Here is a 16,052-nt window from a genome sequence, read left to right as displayed (position 1 = left end):
TTTTCTCACCACGACCTTATTTTTCTTGCATATAAAGTACGACCCAAGGTTAGAGGTAAAGTTCTTTTTCAGCGAAATTTTAAGCATATGGATTTAGAACGCTTGAGAGAGGACATTAAAAACACTGATTGGTCCACTACACTCGCGGCAAGCAATATCAACGATATGGTCACCTCATTTACTGCTGAACTAATTAGAATTTACGACACACATGCACCAGTAAAACCTGTACGCATTAAACATCTTCCTGCTCCCTGGTTAACACCTGTTATCAAAAACGCGATAGAGCGAAAACGAAAAACAAAAAAAATCCAACGGAAGAAAACTTGAATGTGTACAAATGCTTCGTAACATCTGCATCAGATTGTGCAGGGATGCTAAACGCCGTTACATCCACTCTTCAATTCAGGATCTCTGCCAAGCGCAAGCTTGGAGATTCTTGAGGTCATTAGGTGTGGGCAAATCCAAGGTAACTTGTAAAAGTTCCGTTGATCTCAACTCTTTAAATACTTACTTTACTACCTCTCCTATAATTGTGGATTCTAATACAAAATTTTCTACTCTTTCATTTTTATCTACTCTTGTGCCACCAAACCTACCTCTCTTTTCTTTTCAAACAGTCTCGCAAGAAACTATCAAGAAGCATGTCCGTTTCATATCAACAAAGGCTATTAGTAGCGATAGCCTCAGCTTCGACATGATTCTTCCTGTGTTGGAGGACATTGCACCTGTAATGACACACATTATTAACTTTTCACTTACATGCAACGTCTTTCCATCACTATGGAAGAAAGCCCTAGTCATAGCCCTTCCTAAAACCGCCAATCCTACTAATCCTTCTCAATTTCGTCCTATTTCTATTCTTCCTCTACTCTCCAAAGTCCTAGAATCCGTCGTGCATAATCAAATTTACAGCCATCTTTCCCCTCACAACCTCATATGTCCTTTTCAATCCAGTTTCCGTCCATCCCACAGCACTGTGGGAGCGCTGCTGAATGTTTCGGAGGATGTGCGGTGTGCAATGGATCAAACCAAGCTCACTGCCATGATTCTGCTGGACTTCAGCAGTGTCTTTAACTCTGTTGACTACGACATTCTTCTTGGTACCTTGCGAGCTGTTAATATTTCACCCACAGCTATTGATTGGTTTCACTCTTATCTTTCTGGACGCCAGCAGCGTGTGACTCTCGATGATAGCTCGTCGTATTCGGATGGACCTCACTGCTGGCGTTCCACAAGGTGGCGTATTATTACTATATTATTGGCTTTACTTTTTTCTGTCTTTATTAATAATGTTTCCCGTGTTATCACTTCTCCCTTCCATCTGTATGCAGACGATCTACAAATATACCGACACTTCAGCTTGACTGAGGCTGTTGGAATTTTAAATACTGATCTTGCTGCTGTTCAGGTCTGGGCTGAGTCTTTTGGTCTGCTAGTAAATCCTGCAAAATCACAAGCCATCATTATTGGTAGCAGTCGGTTGAGAGGCAGACTTGACTGGGAATTTGTACCTAAAATCTGTTACTCTGGGGTCCAAATCCCTTACTCTGATAAGGTTAGAAATTTGGGCCATATTATGGACTGCAACCTGTCTTGGAAAGCTCATATTAACGAAATCAGCAAAAGAATACATTACTCGATCCACTCTCTCAAGCGTCTCCAGTATTTTCTTCCTTTCAAAACCAAATATATGCTCGCGCAATCCCTTCTACAACCTATCCTTGACTATGCCGATGTATGCTATCTGGATGTGACAGGGGAGCTGCTTAGAAAATTGGAGCGACTTCAGAATCTCGCAGTACGCTTCATTTTTGGCTTGCGAAAGTTTGATCGTATCTCTCACTTCCGTGCTCAAATCAAATGGCTCCCTATTCGCTTTCGTCGTGATATGCATATCCTATCTACTCTCTTTAATATCCTACGTGATCCAAACTCTCCTTCTTATCTTCGATCCCGTTTTCACTTCCTACCCTCTCCTAATCGTTCCAGGCACCCTGGCATTACAACAAAGCTGGATGTACCAAAGTGCAATACCAAATTCAAACTTAATTCATTTGCTGTACGCGCCTCTATACTGTGGAACAAACTCCCAGAAAGTATCCAATAAAGTCCTTCCCTTGTTTCCTTCAAACGTAAATTAAAGGAGCACTTTATTTCTCAAGTCAATTTACAATCATCTACTTAGAGAATATGTAAGTATATAATTACCTATCTATTATGTTATGTATTTGTATGTATTTATGTGTATATGTATGTATGTGTGTGTGTATGTATATATATGTATATGTATGTATGATATGTATGTGTGTATGTATTTATAGTTATAAGTTTGTAATACATTACAGTTATTCAACTATTTTCTCAATATTGTTATTTCTTGCACTGTGTCCCCCGCTATATGACACTCTCTCTCATGACCATTGGTTGACTGGAAGAGATCTCTTCTAGGGATAAGTCCACCTTTGCCATCAACTATATATGTAATTTTCTGTATATTCTGTTATTAAGTGCAATAAAACTATTTAATATAATATAAATCTACAAATGCTACAAGTATTGGTAGTAGTCAATTCGTCATAAGTAAAGTCAATAAAATAATGGATTTGTAATCGAGGTTCTAAAGTGTCAAAGGTTCAGCAATCAGCACCCCTGGATCAAAAATAAGAAACGAATGGCACACAAGTTGCACCGATCATTGTATGGCAATATAGTTAAACTGTATCTTAACCCATGCTATCAAAGAAACCTAAATTTCCTTTATGTCTACCAGTGTCGATGATTATACAAAGTTGTCATACTTTACGGTATTGGGCTCGATTACATATTTTAAATTATTCAGAATTGTCCGATAGTTTCGGAAAGTACAGTAAAATATAAATACGTAGTTATTAACTGTGTGTTAAAAAAGCCGACCGATGGCGAAGAATCCTTCACACAAATTAATAAGGAAATCAAGTGAAATTAATTATCCACACCACCATTTTTGACCAATATTTCAAAACAGAAATTTCTGAGTAACACTTACGTTATCTTATAAGCTAAAATACTGCTACGGAACTTAAAAAGCCGACCGATAGCGATAGGGTGAACGCTGAAGTGATGGTGGTGATGATGATGATGATGACGACCATAGAGTAGATAAATTAAAAAGGTAATAAATAGACTATTACCATTAGTCACTGACTCCTGTCAAATTGTCAATGTGACATAAACATAACCTGTACGTCTTTAAACTTTTTTGTATAATAAATAAGTAAATATGTCTAAATCTACTGCATTCATTAACTTAATAATAAAAAGAAATATTTCACTTACCACACCCCGTGAAGGAAAACGCAATTTCCGAAAATTTGTAATACCTAATAAAAGAGGCAGCAGATTGCATAAACAGAACCAAGCTGGTCCAAATCCTGAACTGGAGATCGACAAACGGGGCGTCCGTGATGTAGGATATGTGTTAAACGGGCGCTTCGTCTCTGTACCAGAAATGATACCCGAGCTTATTGTTCCTGATTTGAAGGACTGCGAACTGAAACCCTATGTCTCATACAAAGCAGAAGATGTTATCCAAAGCGAGTTTACCGCGCAACAACTATTTGATGCTGTGTATAGCAAAAAAATTGTAACGGACTTTAAAGAAAATAAGTTATCTGAAGAAGGGTTACCCCTAGAACCATCTGAGGAAGAAAAATTGCAACCAGAAGAAGCCATACAAAGAGCTAAACGAACAGGCTCGGATATATTTTAGGTGTACTCCATAATATTATAGTTTTAGCATGTAGTTTAATTGTATATAACAATAAATAAATTGTAAACACAAATGAGTTATATTACATTCTTGATATATTGAGGAAATTACATACAACACACACAAAATTTAAATATTCCTAATAATTCTTTATTAATAAAATGAAGGATTACATGTCTATATTTTGACAATGCTATTTACCTTTACCACAATATGAATTTAAAGGCATTTTTTTAATTGACCAGGACGGTAAACAAGTGTATAGTCAACATAATGGTAAGCTGTTAGCCTAACCTAACCTTTATCTAGGTAATAAAAACAAGTAGGACACACTACAAAATATTCTGCACTACTGAATTTTATTGCTCTCAAGCAGTGTTGTGTTCCTGGGGTGAGTAAGGTGACCAGAACTCCTGAGGAGGGAGGGGGATGGACGGTGAGGTCGACAATGAGTTACGATAATTGCTTCTCATCAGATGAGCCATACACTTTTTTGTCGACATAAAAGTACAATAAAAAATAGAATTATTGTTAAAAACAATGAGCTATTTACTTATGAGGTATTTAAGTTCAGATGATAACTGTTTACTATTATGAAACCACGATGCAAGTGGAATTTTTGTGAATGGTGAATAAAAACATTTACATTAATACACAAATCAAAACAAATAAATGCCGCGAAACACTTGCGACATGCGATAGATGAAAGAAAATTTTTGGGGCGATATAATTAGTTACATTTCTATAAATTAATTTTTAAAAATTAATTTTTAACCCTACCTGATTCTATGTAAAAGATTTGTATTGAAATAGAAAGGTAAAAAGTTCAGTAAGTATCCAAAGAGCATATAAAAAAATAAGTATTTTCAAAAGTATAGTAAGTCATCATCATCATCATCACTTCAGCCTATTGCAGTCCACTGTTGGATATAGGCCTCCACAAGTTCGCTACAAAAATGGCATGAACTCATGTGTAAATAAGTAATAATAAGTATTTTTCAATGCAAATATTAAAATAAAAATTAATTGATAATTGTATTTGCTAGCAAATGAAAAAAAAAAAACCTACTTCAATTACATCGACAAGTAAGTAGACGAAATAAATTAACAAACGCACTATTCGCCACTACGATTTTCGAAGATTCCCCTCGATTTCTCTGGCATGCCATCATCAGATCCTGGTTTCCTTATCATGGTACCACCCTTGGGATATCTCCTTTCTGCATTAAAAAAACTTTACATATATATATATATATATATATATATATATATATATATATATATATATATACGGTCGAATTGAGAATACCTCCTTTTTTGACATCGGTTAAAAAGAAAGTAATTTTTTTTAATAGCTGACCCGGTCAATGTTGTTAATTTGTTATAACTTAGAGGTTTAAAAAATCGTTTTCGACCGACCTACCAAATATGCACAAAAATTTTCATACCTACGAATCGGTCAAGCCGCTGCGGAGGAGTTTGGCCCCAAACACTGTGACACGAGAATTTTATTTTAGTAGGTAACCTGAAAATAACATTCATATTTTCTTCTTATGTCACACGAAGTTTTGTCGTTATGACTTAAAATAACTATCAATGACACGATTGACCCGGCTGTGTATTATCAGTATTCAGTATCTAATATGAAATTAATCTGAGTAGGGTAACCTAGTAAATTCATTACTCAAACTTCGTTTATTGCTTCGCGCGGTTGTGGTTGTTATATTGTACGGCGCGTGCGCACTCGTTTAAAATTTTTACATATATATCTACATATAGATAAAATGGGTGGTAATTATTCCGCTATGGATCCGATGAATGTGCCTGTACCCGATCTAACAAAATTATTCGAAAGAGATGGTTATTTGAGGCCTTACGAAAGAGAAATTCGCCGACGGTGAGTCCTAATCTATTTTTGCCTTTAATTTCGTAGTAAAAGTTGTACATTTATTACAACAATAACAAATCTTTCGAAAATCGAAAAATATTATAGGTTAACTTTTCTGTTTACTGTGATACTACAAACCAGCAATAAAGCGCTTGATAAAGCTCTCGAATGTTGACAATTTTAGAAACTATTTCAAAGTTAATAGCATATGATACCTATTAATTCTAAAACGAATAGACTTAAAAATATTCTATTTATTGATTGTATCACTCTTGTGTTAAAATTTGTTTCTATAAGAACTATGATTTAGATACAAAGCGCTTTACCGCTTCAAATGGATAGGAATGATATTTTCAATGTCAAACTTAAGGTCATTTCAGTAAACAATTTATATCGTAGAAGTTACCTATAATTTATAGAATGTTTTATATTATACGTGAAGCAAGACCTAGTTATAATATGAGTTTATTTTAGTATGCCTTGATTTAATTTTAAAACTGCCAATTGTATAAGACACAGCATGATAATAATAAAACAGGTACCTATTCGAATTAATTGGTACCGGTTTAAAAGTAGACAACAAAAAATCTAGTAGGTAGTAGTAGCTAATATATACTATAATAATTTAATGATATGTAATATAATTACTAAGGTGTTTTTTAAAACTTTCCATGAACTATAAATAACTATAAATTTGAGTACATTTTAAGTTTCCAAAAATGATGGTACTAACAAATTGCTTTTTAATTAGATTAGCTAGACTAAGACAAGGTGAAAACCGCGACGTGTGACGTGTTAATGGTTACACGAAAAAAATAAACACGAATTACACTGAAAGGATTTCGAAATCCTTTGCCGAATCCTAGGTCAACAAATTTGCATGGATTCGGAACATCTTACACGCACTACATCAGAATTTCTTTTTCAAGATAAAAAAAAAAAAAAAAACATTATAGCGACTGCAACCACAAGTCAGTATTCGATTAAACATTTAATTTGCTTTAGAAATTGTGTGTCCCATTTTCGTTTCTTAGATGTTCAGTTTTCCGATTGAATACTAATTAAGTTTATGTTATACCACAGTTTATTTATTTATCAGTGTTTATATTAAATAAAAGGTGACTTTATTCCTATATACAAAATACAGTAAATAAATAGTTTTGTCATTACTATATTAAAATTACTTAGGTGTAGGGTAGTTAACTACTACCTACTTATATCTATGTCCAACCGTGGACTAAGATAGACTAAAATCAAAGAGTAAAATAACTTGCTTAAACAACTAAAATGTAGCGCATATTAGTCGGATGAAAATGTTTTCCATTTTTTTTCCAGTTATTTTAGTAAAAACATAATTAACAAAAATTTATTCAAAAAGTATTGAAATACTTAATATTAAGCAACTATTTTTTGTTTTTATTGTACAGGTATGCTTGCTTTAAAGACATATGGGATAAAATTGAAGCCTGGGAAGGAGGTGTGGAGGGCTTTACTACTGGATATAGATATTATGGACCACAATTTGGGGCAGATGGATCCGTCGTCTGGCGAGAATGGGCCCCGGGAGCACATTCGGTTCATCTTCAGGGAGACTTCAGTAAGCATTAATGTTATATAGCCTTATAATTAGCTTGCAAAAATGACATTGGAGTTTCTAAAAGCTAACTTCTATTTTTATATTTTTTTCTAATGCTTACGCGAATTTCACTCATCATAACGAAACAACTTTTTCGGATTTTTATCACGATTTATTCAGTTTTTTAAATGCCCTAAGTTTTCTATTATTATATTTTTTCATAACCTATATCCTGATCCTGTTCTAAAATCTTAAACTATAGTGGACTATTATTAGAAGAGAACATCGGCGGTCACTGGTTCGATCTCCATTAGAGTGGATATTCTCTAGTTGTGTCTTTTCACCGCATCTTCGAGAGCAGGTATAGCTGTTGGTCCCGGTAGCTATCATATAGGTTCTGACCCTTCTCCAACACGGACAAAGAGGTTTATGCCCAGCAGTGAGATGTTACAAGCTGAATTAATCGTCAATTAATTCTCGAATTAATTTAAAATCATTATATTAAAAATTATTTTATTTCCAGATGGCTGGAACCCAAAAAGTCACCCGTTTAGAAAACTAGAATTTGGTAAATGGGAGCTTCATATACCAGAGAATCCAGATGGCTCTTGTCCTATCAAGCACGGAAGTCGCGTCCAGTTAATAGTCAATGACCATTTATACAGAGTGTCTCCATGGGCGAGCTATGTCAAACCATTTGAAGGTTTTACGTACCAACAGTTTATTTACAACCCAGATGAGGTAACAGAGTTACGAATCTAACTCTATACATTATATAAAAATAAACATACTGTGCTTATGTTAACTGCGTGAACCTAATTTACGAGTATATTTGACAGTAACGCGAAATACTTTCAAATAAATAAACGCTTGTCACTCAGCAGCCCCCAGCAATCCTATTGCGCCCATGTCGGGGGTCCGGAAACACACAAACACCAGACCACGACAAACATCTATATGGCCAATACAAATGTCTGTCGTGACCGAGGATCGAACCCGCGACCGCCAGCGCAAAACAGCCAGTGCTGTAACCGCTGTGCTATCGCGTCGTCAAACTTTTAAGCTCTGTATAATTTATTACTTATTTGTAGAACGATGCGGTATATTATTTTTCTTATTAAAGAAAATTGCAGTAATGTAACAATATTTAAAAAAAAATTACATTTATGTTATATTTCAGCCCTATCGATTCAAACACAATAAGGTGGATAGACCTGCTTCTTTACGTATTTACGAGTGCCACGTTGGAATAGCTACCAACGAAGGGAGAGTTGGAACATATGCAGAGTTTAAGGATAACGTGTTACCTAGAATTAAAAACTTAGGTATTTTTTAATCAAAATTCAGTAATTTCAATTCAAATTCCTAGAACAAAGTATTATTTAATATTATACAATTTTTTTCAACTTTCAGGATACAATGCAATTCAGTTAATGGCTATAATGGAACACGCATATTACGCGTCTTTTGGATATCAAGTCACAAGCTTCTTTGCAGCTAGCAGGTATACTATTTCAGCTTCATCATTCATCATCATTATCATTATCATTTCAGTCTATCACAGACCACTGCTGGACATAAGCCTACACAAGTTTACGCCAAAACTGGCGAGAACTCATGTATTTTGGTCATAGTCACCACGCTGGGCAGGCGGGTTGGTGACCGCAGGGCTGACTTTGTCGCACCGAAGACGCTGCTGGCCGTCTTCGTTCTATGTATTTCAGCTTATAATCTAATAATAAACGTTACTCAGAAATTTCTGTTTTGAAATATTGGTCAAAATCTTGTAAATAATTAATTTCACTTGATTTCATTATTAATTTGTGTGAACGATTCTTCTTATTATTAATCTTATTTAAGGATACTCATTCTTGAGATGTCATCAACGAGGCCAACTTTATTATTTTTGGTATATATCGTTTACAACAATATTAAAACTTTATTCTAAATATTACCTTTTCGTCGACAAGTAAAAAAAAATTAGAACATCATCAACGTAGGTGAATACTTAATAAATAAATAATAGTCTACTAAATACGCTTTATTAAGGACCGCTCACAAAAATGCCCATCAGATCTCGCTCAAAATCCCACCCACCAAATAGTAATTTAAATTAAAAAAAAAAAAAAAAAAAAAAACAATAATACACGAGTGCACTGGCCTGCGCAGCCGCTACGGCACGCCGTGCGAGCTGAAGCAGCTCATCGACCGCGCGCACGAGCTGGGCATCTACGTGCTGCTGGACGTCGTGCACTCGCACGCGTCCAAGAACACGCTGGACGGGCTCAACGAGTTCGACGGCACCGGCGCCTGCTACTTCCACGACGGGGCCCGCGGCACGCACTCGCTGTGGGACAGCCGCCTCTTCAACTACTCGGAGTTCGTTTTATCCTATAAACTCTTAAAATTCTTATCTTCTTCTACATATTAATACGTGAAGCAAAAATGTTGTACTCTTTTTACGCACACGCCCAATTTCGCAAACTTATAGTTTATATAGAGAAGGAGTACAGAATGCTGATTTTTTTTTTAATTATGCATATAAAATACATTACACAGTTACACACACTACCATGTATTTGAAACACACACACACACATATATACTCTTTTGTTTATTATTATAGAAGTATAGTCTTTGACAACAGAATCTTAATAATGTTCAAACTTATAATTTAATTTAATTATAGTCGAACTTCGACCACTGGGCGACCACTAGTTTAGATAATTATTAAATTTAAAATAAAACTGTAAATATATAAATTAAGTAAAGCACAGCAGGAAATATCCTGCTCAAAATATTTAGCAGCCAACCTGGGGTAGTACCTCGACCTTACAGAAGATTACAGCTAAATAATGATGTTTTCAAGTTGTGTTCCTGTTGGTGAATAAGGTGATCAAAGCTCTTGGAAGGAATTGGGGATAGGGTCGGCAACGCATTTGCGATGCTTCTGGTGTTGCAGGCGTCTATAAGCTACAGTACTCGCTTACCATCAGGTGAGCCTTACGCTCATTTGCCGATCAAGTTACATAAAAAAAAAATCCTGCACAATAATCCCGCTTTTTCCGAAAACGGGCCATTTTGGAAAGGAGCTGATCATGTTCAAATTGCAGTATCGATTTTTACCAAACATACTAAGAAGCACTACAAGGAAAGTCGCTTTTATGACAGTAAAATCATATTAATTCGCTCCCGAAAAGATGAACCTTTGGCAGACAGACATTGGCGCCAAATTTGTAACACCCCATTTTTTTGTGTAAGGGATAGAAAAACGTTTAATTTCGCTCGAAAACATTAAACTAGAGCATGATGAGATGTCATGTACCGATTTTTTTTTCTGAATATAGATACCGAACTTAAATATCTAGGTTGTAGTTCCATGGTGCTTGTGTAACTTTCTACATTAATGTTATATAATATTACCTTTACATGAATGAATGGGCTTAAAGAATGAATTTACTTTTGCAGAACTGAGGTGCTAAGATTTTTGTTGTCTAATTTGCGATGGTATCAGGAGGAATATCAATTCGACGGATTTAGGTAAGCATTGAAATCCTTTTAATTTTTATTTATTGTATTGTTTTATTTGTTGCTTTTTATGAAACGTAGACATTTATAATTTTATTTTACTTGTGTTAAGTAATATTGGAGAATTGATAGAAATTGATGGAAACCTTAACTACAATAGAAAGCAAATATCTGCTCGATTAATTACTAATACTAAGGTACAATATGTGTATTTTAATGCTGGTACGACACCATGAAAATCACCACCATGAAATTACGAGTAGACAATTCGCCATGAGTATTTTTGTCTTTACACATTGTATTATACTTTTCTTTCTTGTAAAAAAATGTTTAATTGGTCTGCAAAGTTGATATTGATAATAATTAGACCGCTATCAATATCATCTCGGTAACTTTTACTTAAAAGCGGCAAGGCGGTACTTATGCATAACTTTTTCAAATTTTGATGTCCTATGTATTTGTCTTTTGTGCAATATATCTTGAATTTTATAAGGTAAAGTGATTTATAATAAGTTTGTTTTTATTAACTATCTAGATTCGACGGCGTCACATCCATGTTATACCACAGCCGCGGTATAGGAGAAGGATTTTCGGGCAACTACGACGAGTACTATGGACTTAACGTCGACACTGAAGCTCTCGTGTATCTCATGTTAGCTAACGAGCTCGTCCACTCCATCGACAAGAGGGCTATTACGATCGCTGAGGTTTATTTTTTATTTTAGTTATACCTTTTTTTCTCTAAAAGCTGTTCCAAAAAAATATCGATTAATTAAATAATTAATAATAAATAAATAAATATTTACAACATACACTCACGGTCATCTGTTCCTAAAGTAAGCAACTTAATGCTTGTGTATAGGTAACAGACGACTGGTATAGCTACATTTCTTTTTTCGATAAACACACATATATAATACATATAAATAAATAAATAAACAAATAAATTACACTCAGACTCGGGGTGAGAATCGAATTCACAACCCCCGGAGCAGAAAGCAGGTTCGCTACAAACTGCGCCAACGGGCTAGTCAATTATTTTATTGGTATGGATTTGTTGGCTTAGTTTTCGGAATTTGGGTTAAAAGTCAGATAAAACTTTCATTTCTTGGAATAAATTCTGAGTTATTTACAATTGTCGGTCTGCAGTATAAATGCATGTTAAGAAAATCTTCTGTCCTTATCCTCAGTAGTAGAAACATTTTGTCCGTTAAATGAGTGGTATATGGTACAAGATGGCATCGTTACAAAGTCTTTAAAAAGACTCACAATGATTTCATATTTAAATAATAGTTTTAATTTTTTTAAGAAACATTAGGGGCAGCTTGTCGTTCATATTCGGTAATGATAACTCTTAACTATTTTATTACATTAATATTTCAGGACGTATCAGGAATGCCAGCGTCCGGGCGACCAATACGAGAAGGCGGAACTGGGTTCGATTACCGTTTAGGTATGGCAATTCCGGACATGTGGATCAAACTGTTGAAAGAAGAAAAAGATGAAAATTGGAAGATGGGGCACATTGTCCATACATTGACTAATAGGCGGTGGATGGAGGGCACTGTGGCTTATGCTGAGAGTCATGACCAGGTATTTTTTTAAAGATTGTTCTATAATTGTCTGTAGTCTTTGATTGTCTATAGATCCTTCGTTTAATTGGGATACTTAAAAAAAATAGGATAAAGAAAAAAAAACAACTTACTAATAATAACATAGGTTAAGTGTATATTGTAAGTACGCCAAGTAAGTCTTAAGTGTACATATACGTTAACTAGAAAACAAGTGTAAATATATTATAGATAGCAAGTAAGTGTATATATATACATAGACAATAATAATTAAGACAAGCCGCAATATAATAAATAATAATAATAATAAAAAAGAAAAATAACATAAAAAACAATGTCTTTTTGCATGTAAGATATCAATTAAGTTAGCATAATTTTGGTCGGTGGACTCACGTCTGCATTAGGGATACTAAGATAGAATAATTAGTTTTCTTAATGTAAGCTGCAGTAGTGTACCAAGTAAACGATCACTGACGAAAATAAAAATCGGAATGACAAAAGCATGGCCATTATAAGCCTGTGGACATAACTTTATATATTTAAAAAAAATTGGGATACTTGGTAGGTGAGCAAATTAAATAATCGTTTTTAAACACTAATTTCACCCTGATTAGGAGAGAAAACGATAACGTTCTGGCTAAAATAAAATAGCAAGTGTTTGGTCTATTGTATTTCTAAGAAAAAATAACAAAAAGCGCCATTTATTTCTTTAAACTCCACATTAAATCTTTTGATGAAATTTTATTGAGATACAGCTGCAAATATCTTTCTCAAAATTTAGAGCAGTCCAACTGGGGAAGCACCTTAACCTTACAGAAGGTCACAAATAGTGCTGTGTTCCTGTGGTGAGTAAGAAAGCCAGAGCTCCAGGGGAGGATCGGAGGTAGGGACGGCAACCCGTCGGCAATGCAGTCTTGCTGGCGTCCATAGGCTACGGTATCCGTTTTTGTTATACATGCCACCCGTTAAGCTGCTACCGTCAGGCGGACCATACGCTCGTTCGCCATAATTGACCAGAATCAGTGATCGCCGACACCTGTACTCAGGCGCTGGTGGGCGACAAGACCATAGCGTTCTGGCTGATGGACGCGGCCATGTACACGCACATGAGCACGCTGAGCGAGCCCAGCGCCGTGGTGGAGCGCGGCCTGGCGCTGCACTGCATGATCCGGCTCATCACGCACGCGCTGGGGGGCGAGGCCTACCTCAACTTCATCGGTGAGGAGCCAGTGTTTTACTACACCGACAGACTAATAGCGTCACTCAGCTTCGCGTTAGTAGTTAGTTTTAACTGAGGTAGGGCACAGCAGAAATTTCCTGCTCAAAATATGGAGCAGTCCGACTGGGGTAGCACCTCGACCTTACAGAAGATCACAGCTAAATAATACTGTTTTCAAGCATTATTGTGTTCCTGTTGGTGAGTAAGGTGACCAGAGCTCCTGGGGGGATTGGGGATTGGGTCGGCAACGCGCTTGCGATGCTTTTGGTGTTACAAGCGTCTATAAGCTACGGTAATCTCTTACCATCAGGTGAGCCGTACGCTTGTTTGCCGAACTAGTGGTATAAAAAAAAAAAAAAAGTAACTACAGAATGATCATGTGCCAGGAGTAAAAATACTAAACATCTTCAAATGTCATCAGGTAACGAATTCGGTCACCCCGAATGGCTGGACTTCCCACGCGCGGGTAACAACTCTTCGTATCACTACGCGCGCCGACAGTGGCATCTCGTAGACGATGACTTACTCAAGTACAAGTTCCTCAACAACTTCGATAAAGACATGAACGCGCTCGAGGACAAATACGGCTGGTTGAGGTCTAATCCCGTGAGTAATAAAATTTTAATAGATTCTTATCGCTGAGTAAGCGAAGCCCTGGAGTAAGCTAGTGAATGCGTAACGAGAGCGTTACGAAAACTTTGATCAGGTGAAGCGAACGAAATTTGTGATATTTGTCTAGAATATATTTGGCAAGTAATATTTTATGGGTGTTGATATTTTTTTTCAAAAATTACGCCATGGACAGCCATGGAATAAAAATGGGGCCAAATTCGCTGATTTTTAAGTGATATTACTACTTAACTTAGAACTTAATAGTCCTTGGCGATAAAGGAAACGACGTTAATAATGAAGGAATTCTAATTCACCTGTTTAACTAGCTAGCAGTAGGAACGAACTTTATACAGCAGGAGCTGTGCTCTACCTCAAAGTGTTAAAAATTTGGAGAACGTCTGAGGAAATACCTCAACCGTACAGAAGATTACAGCTGAATAATAAATAGTGCTCTCTAGTAGTAGTAGTAATAGTATTCCTGTGGTAAGGTGACCAGGGCTCTTAAAGAGGATCGAGAGTAGACCAGCAACGCGCTTGCGATGCTCCTGCTGCTGCAGATTATGGTAACCGCTTACCATGCCTGAAGTAGGTCATGGAGTCAGGTGTGCCGATTACTCTTATGCCGTCTCTTTCACACATAAACAAGCCTTTTTCCAAGTGTGGGACATGTACAAACTGTTAAAATATAATAAGTAACAAAAAATAAGTAGGTTATAATAATAAGTCTCGCTCTAAATTTTTATTCATAATTAATAGCTTAAAACTTCATTTCAAGGGCTACGTATCATGCAAACATGAAGGCGACAAGGTGATCGCGTTTGAAAGGGCAGGCCTTCTGTTTGTATTTAACTTCCACCCCTTCCAGAGCTTCACAGACTACAGGGTTGGGGTTGATGTATCTGGCAAATATCAGGTAAAACTGCGTTGAAGGATTATAATAATTTTTTTGTGTTGATTCAGAATTGATTAGTTCATCTTATAAGTAAATTTAATATACCTATTATGTTATCTATACTTACAAGTTACAAAATTGTACGAGTAAAAACTAAGATTTTGAAAAAAAAAAACAGGAGCCTAGATTTATTTTTAGAATTTCTGCCAGTCTATTTGATTGTTTTTTTTTTTTCGCGTTGTATTAATACTTTTTTACGATTTCAAATTCCTCACCCCCTGAATTTACACAATCAATGAATAAATAATAAAATCTCCTTTCAGGCTGTACTTTGTTCAGACAGTAAAAAATATGGTGGTTTTGGTCGTGTGGAGCCAGATGGAGAGTTTCATTTTACACAGAATATGCCTTGGGCTAACAGAAATGATTCAGTACAGGTAATAGTGATTAGTTTTAGTAGTTTTCAGTGTAGTTAATTTTACTAAATTATTAAAGGAGTATTCAAGATCTGTTATCCATGATTCTTTAAAGTGAAGGAATATTTGTTTTGATTTCTTTTCTGTTTGTGCTCCAATTTCTCCTTGTCTATTTTAAAAAAGTTTAAGAAACATATATTTTATAAGACTTAACATAAGTTGTTTCTTTTTTAGGTCTACATCCCTTGCCGTACTGCTATTGTGTATGCTCGCTGTGAATAAATATATTGTGAAAAGAAAATTAAGTTTGAATATTACAAAATGGCTCATGAAAATTTATTAATATATATAGTTAATGAAAGTCTGTATGCTAAAAGTGCACAATATTATTTTGTAAAAAAAATGTATCTGTCCAGTACCCAAAGGTTATCTGGAAGAAATCGCTATTTAGCGATAAGATCGCCTTTGTACATCTTGTATTGTATCTTTCTTTATATGTGTCTGTATTTTGATGTACATTAAGAATCAATAAATAAATAAATAAATAATATATATATTTTGTGCTTAAAAATTCTAGTTAATGTCTATATGCCATATAG

At 35.4% G+C, this 16,052-nt stretch overlaps 2 protein-coding genes across 2 annotated transcripts; both read left to right on the top strand.

Moving 5' to 3' along the window:
- Positions 1 to 3,174: 3,174 nt before the first annotated feature.
- On the top strand, positions 3,175 to 3,824 carry LOC123660729 (39S ribosomal protein L41, mitochondrial). The gene has a single exon (XM_045595777.1). It carries the CDS (start codon positions 3,263 to 3,265, stop codon positions 3,749 to 3,751), a length of 489 nt encoding a protein of 162 aa, XP_045451733.1. The 5' UTR covers positions 3,175 to 3,262; the 3' UTR covers positions 3,752 to 3,824.
- A 1,509-nt stretch (positions 3,825 to 5,333) lies between these two features.
- LOC123660684 (1,4-alpha-glucan-branching enzyme) lies at positions 5,334 to 15,754 on the top strand. The gene is made up of 14 exons (XM_045595736.1): positions 5,334 to 5,648; positions 7,067 to 7,236; positions 7,739 to 7,956; positions 8,396 to 8,540; positions 8,629 to 8,719; positions 9,385 to 9,594; positions 10,684 to 10,755; positions 11,279 to 11,450; positions 12,127 to 12,336; positions 13,361 to 13,532; positions 13,955 to 14,139; positions 14,921 to 15,058; positions 15,361 to 15,474; positions 15,688 to 15,754. The coding sequence occupies exons 1-14, from the start codon at positions 5,536 to 5,538 to the stop codon at positions 15,733 to 15,735; spliced, it is 2,058 nt and encodes a 685-aa protein (XP_045451692.1). The 5' UTR covers positions 5,334 to 5,535; the 3' UTR covers positions 15,736 to 15,754.
- The last annotated feature ends 298 nt before the right edge of the window (positions 15,755 to 16,052 follow it).

The sequence above is a fragment of the Melitaea cinxia genome, chromosome 15 (genome assembly GCF_905220565.1).
Source record: "Melitaea cinxia chromosome 15, ilMelCinx1.1, whole genome shotgun sequence".
Classification (NCBI taxonomy): domain Eukaryota; kingdom Metazoa; phylum Arthropoda; class Insecta; order Lepidoptera; family Nymphalidae; genus Melitaea; species Melitaea cinxia.
This window is presented reverse-complemented; position numbering and strand designations above follow the sequence as displayed.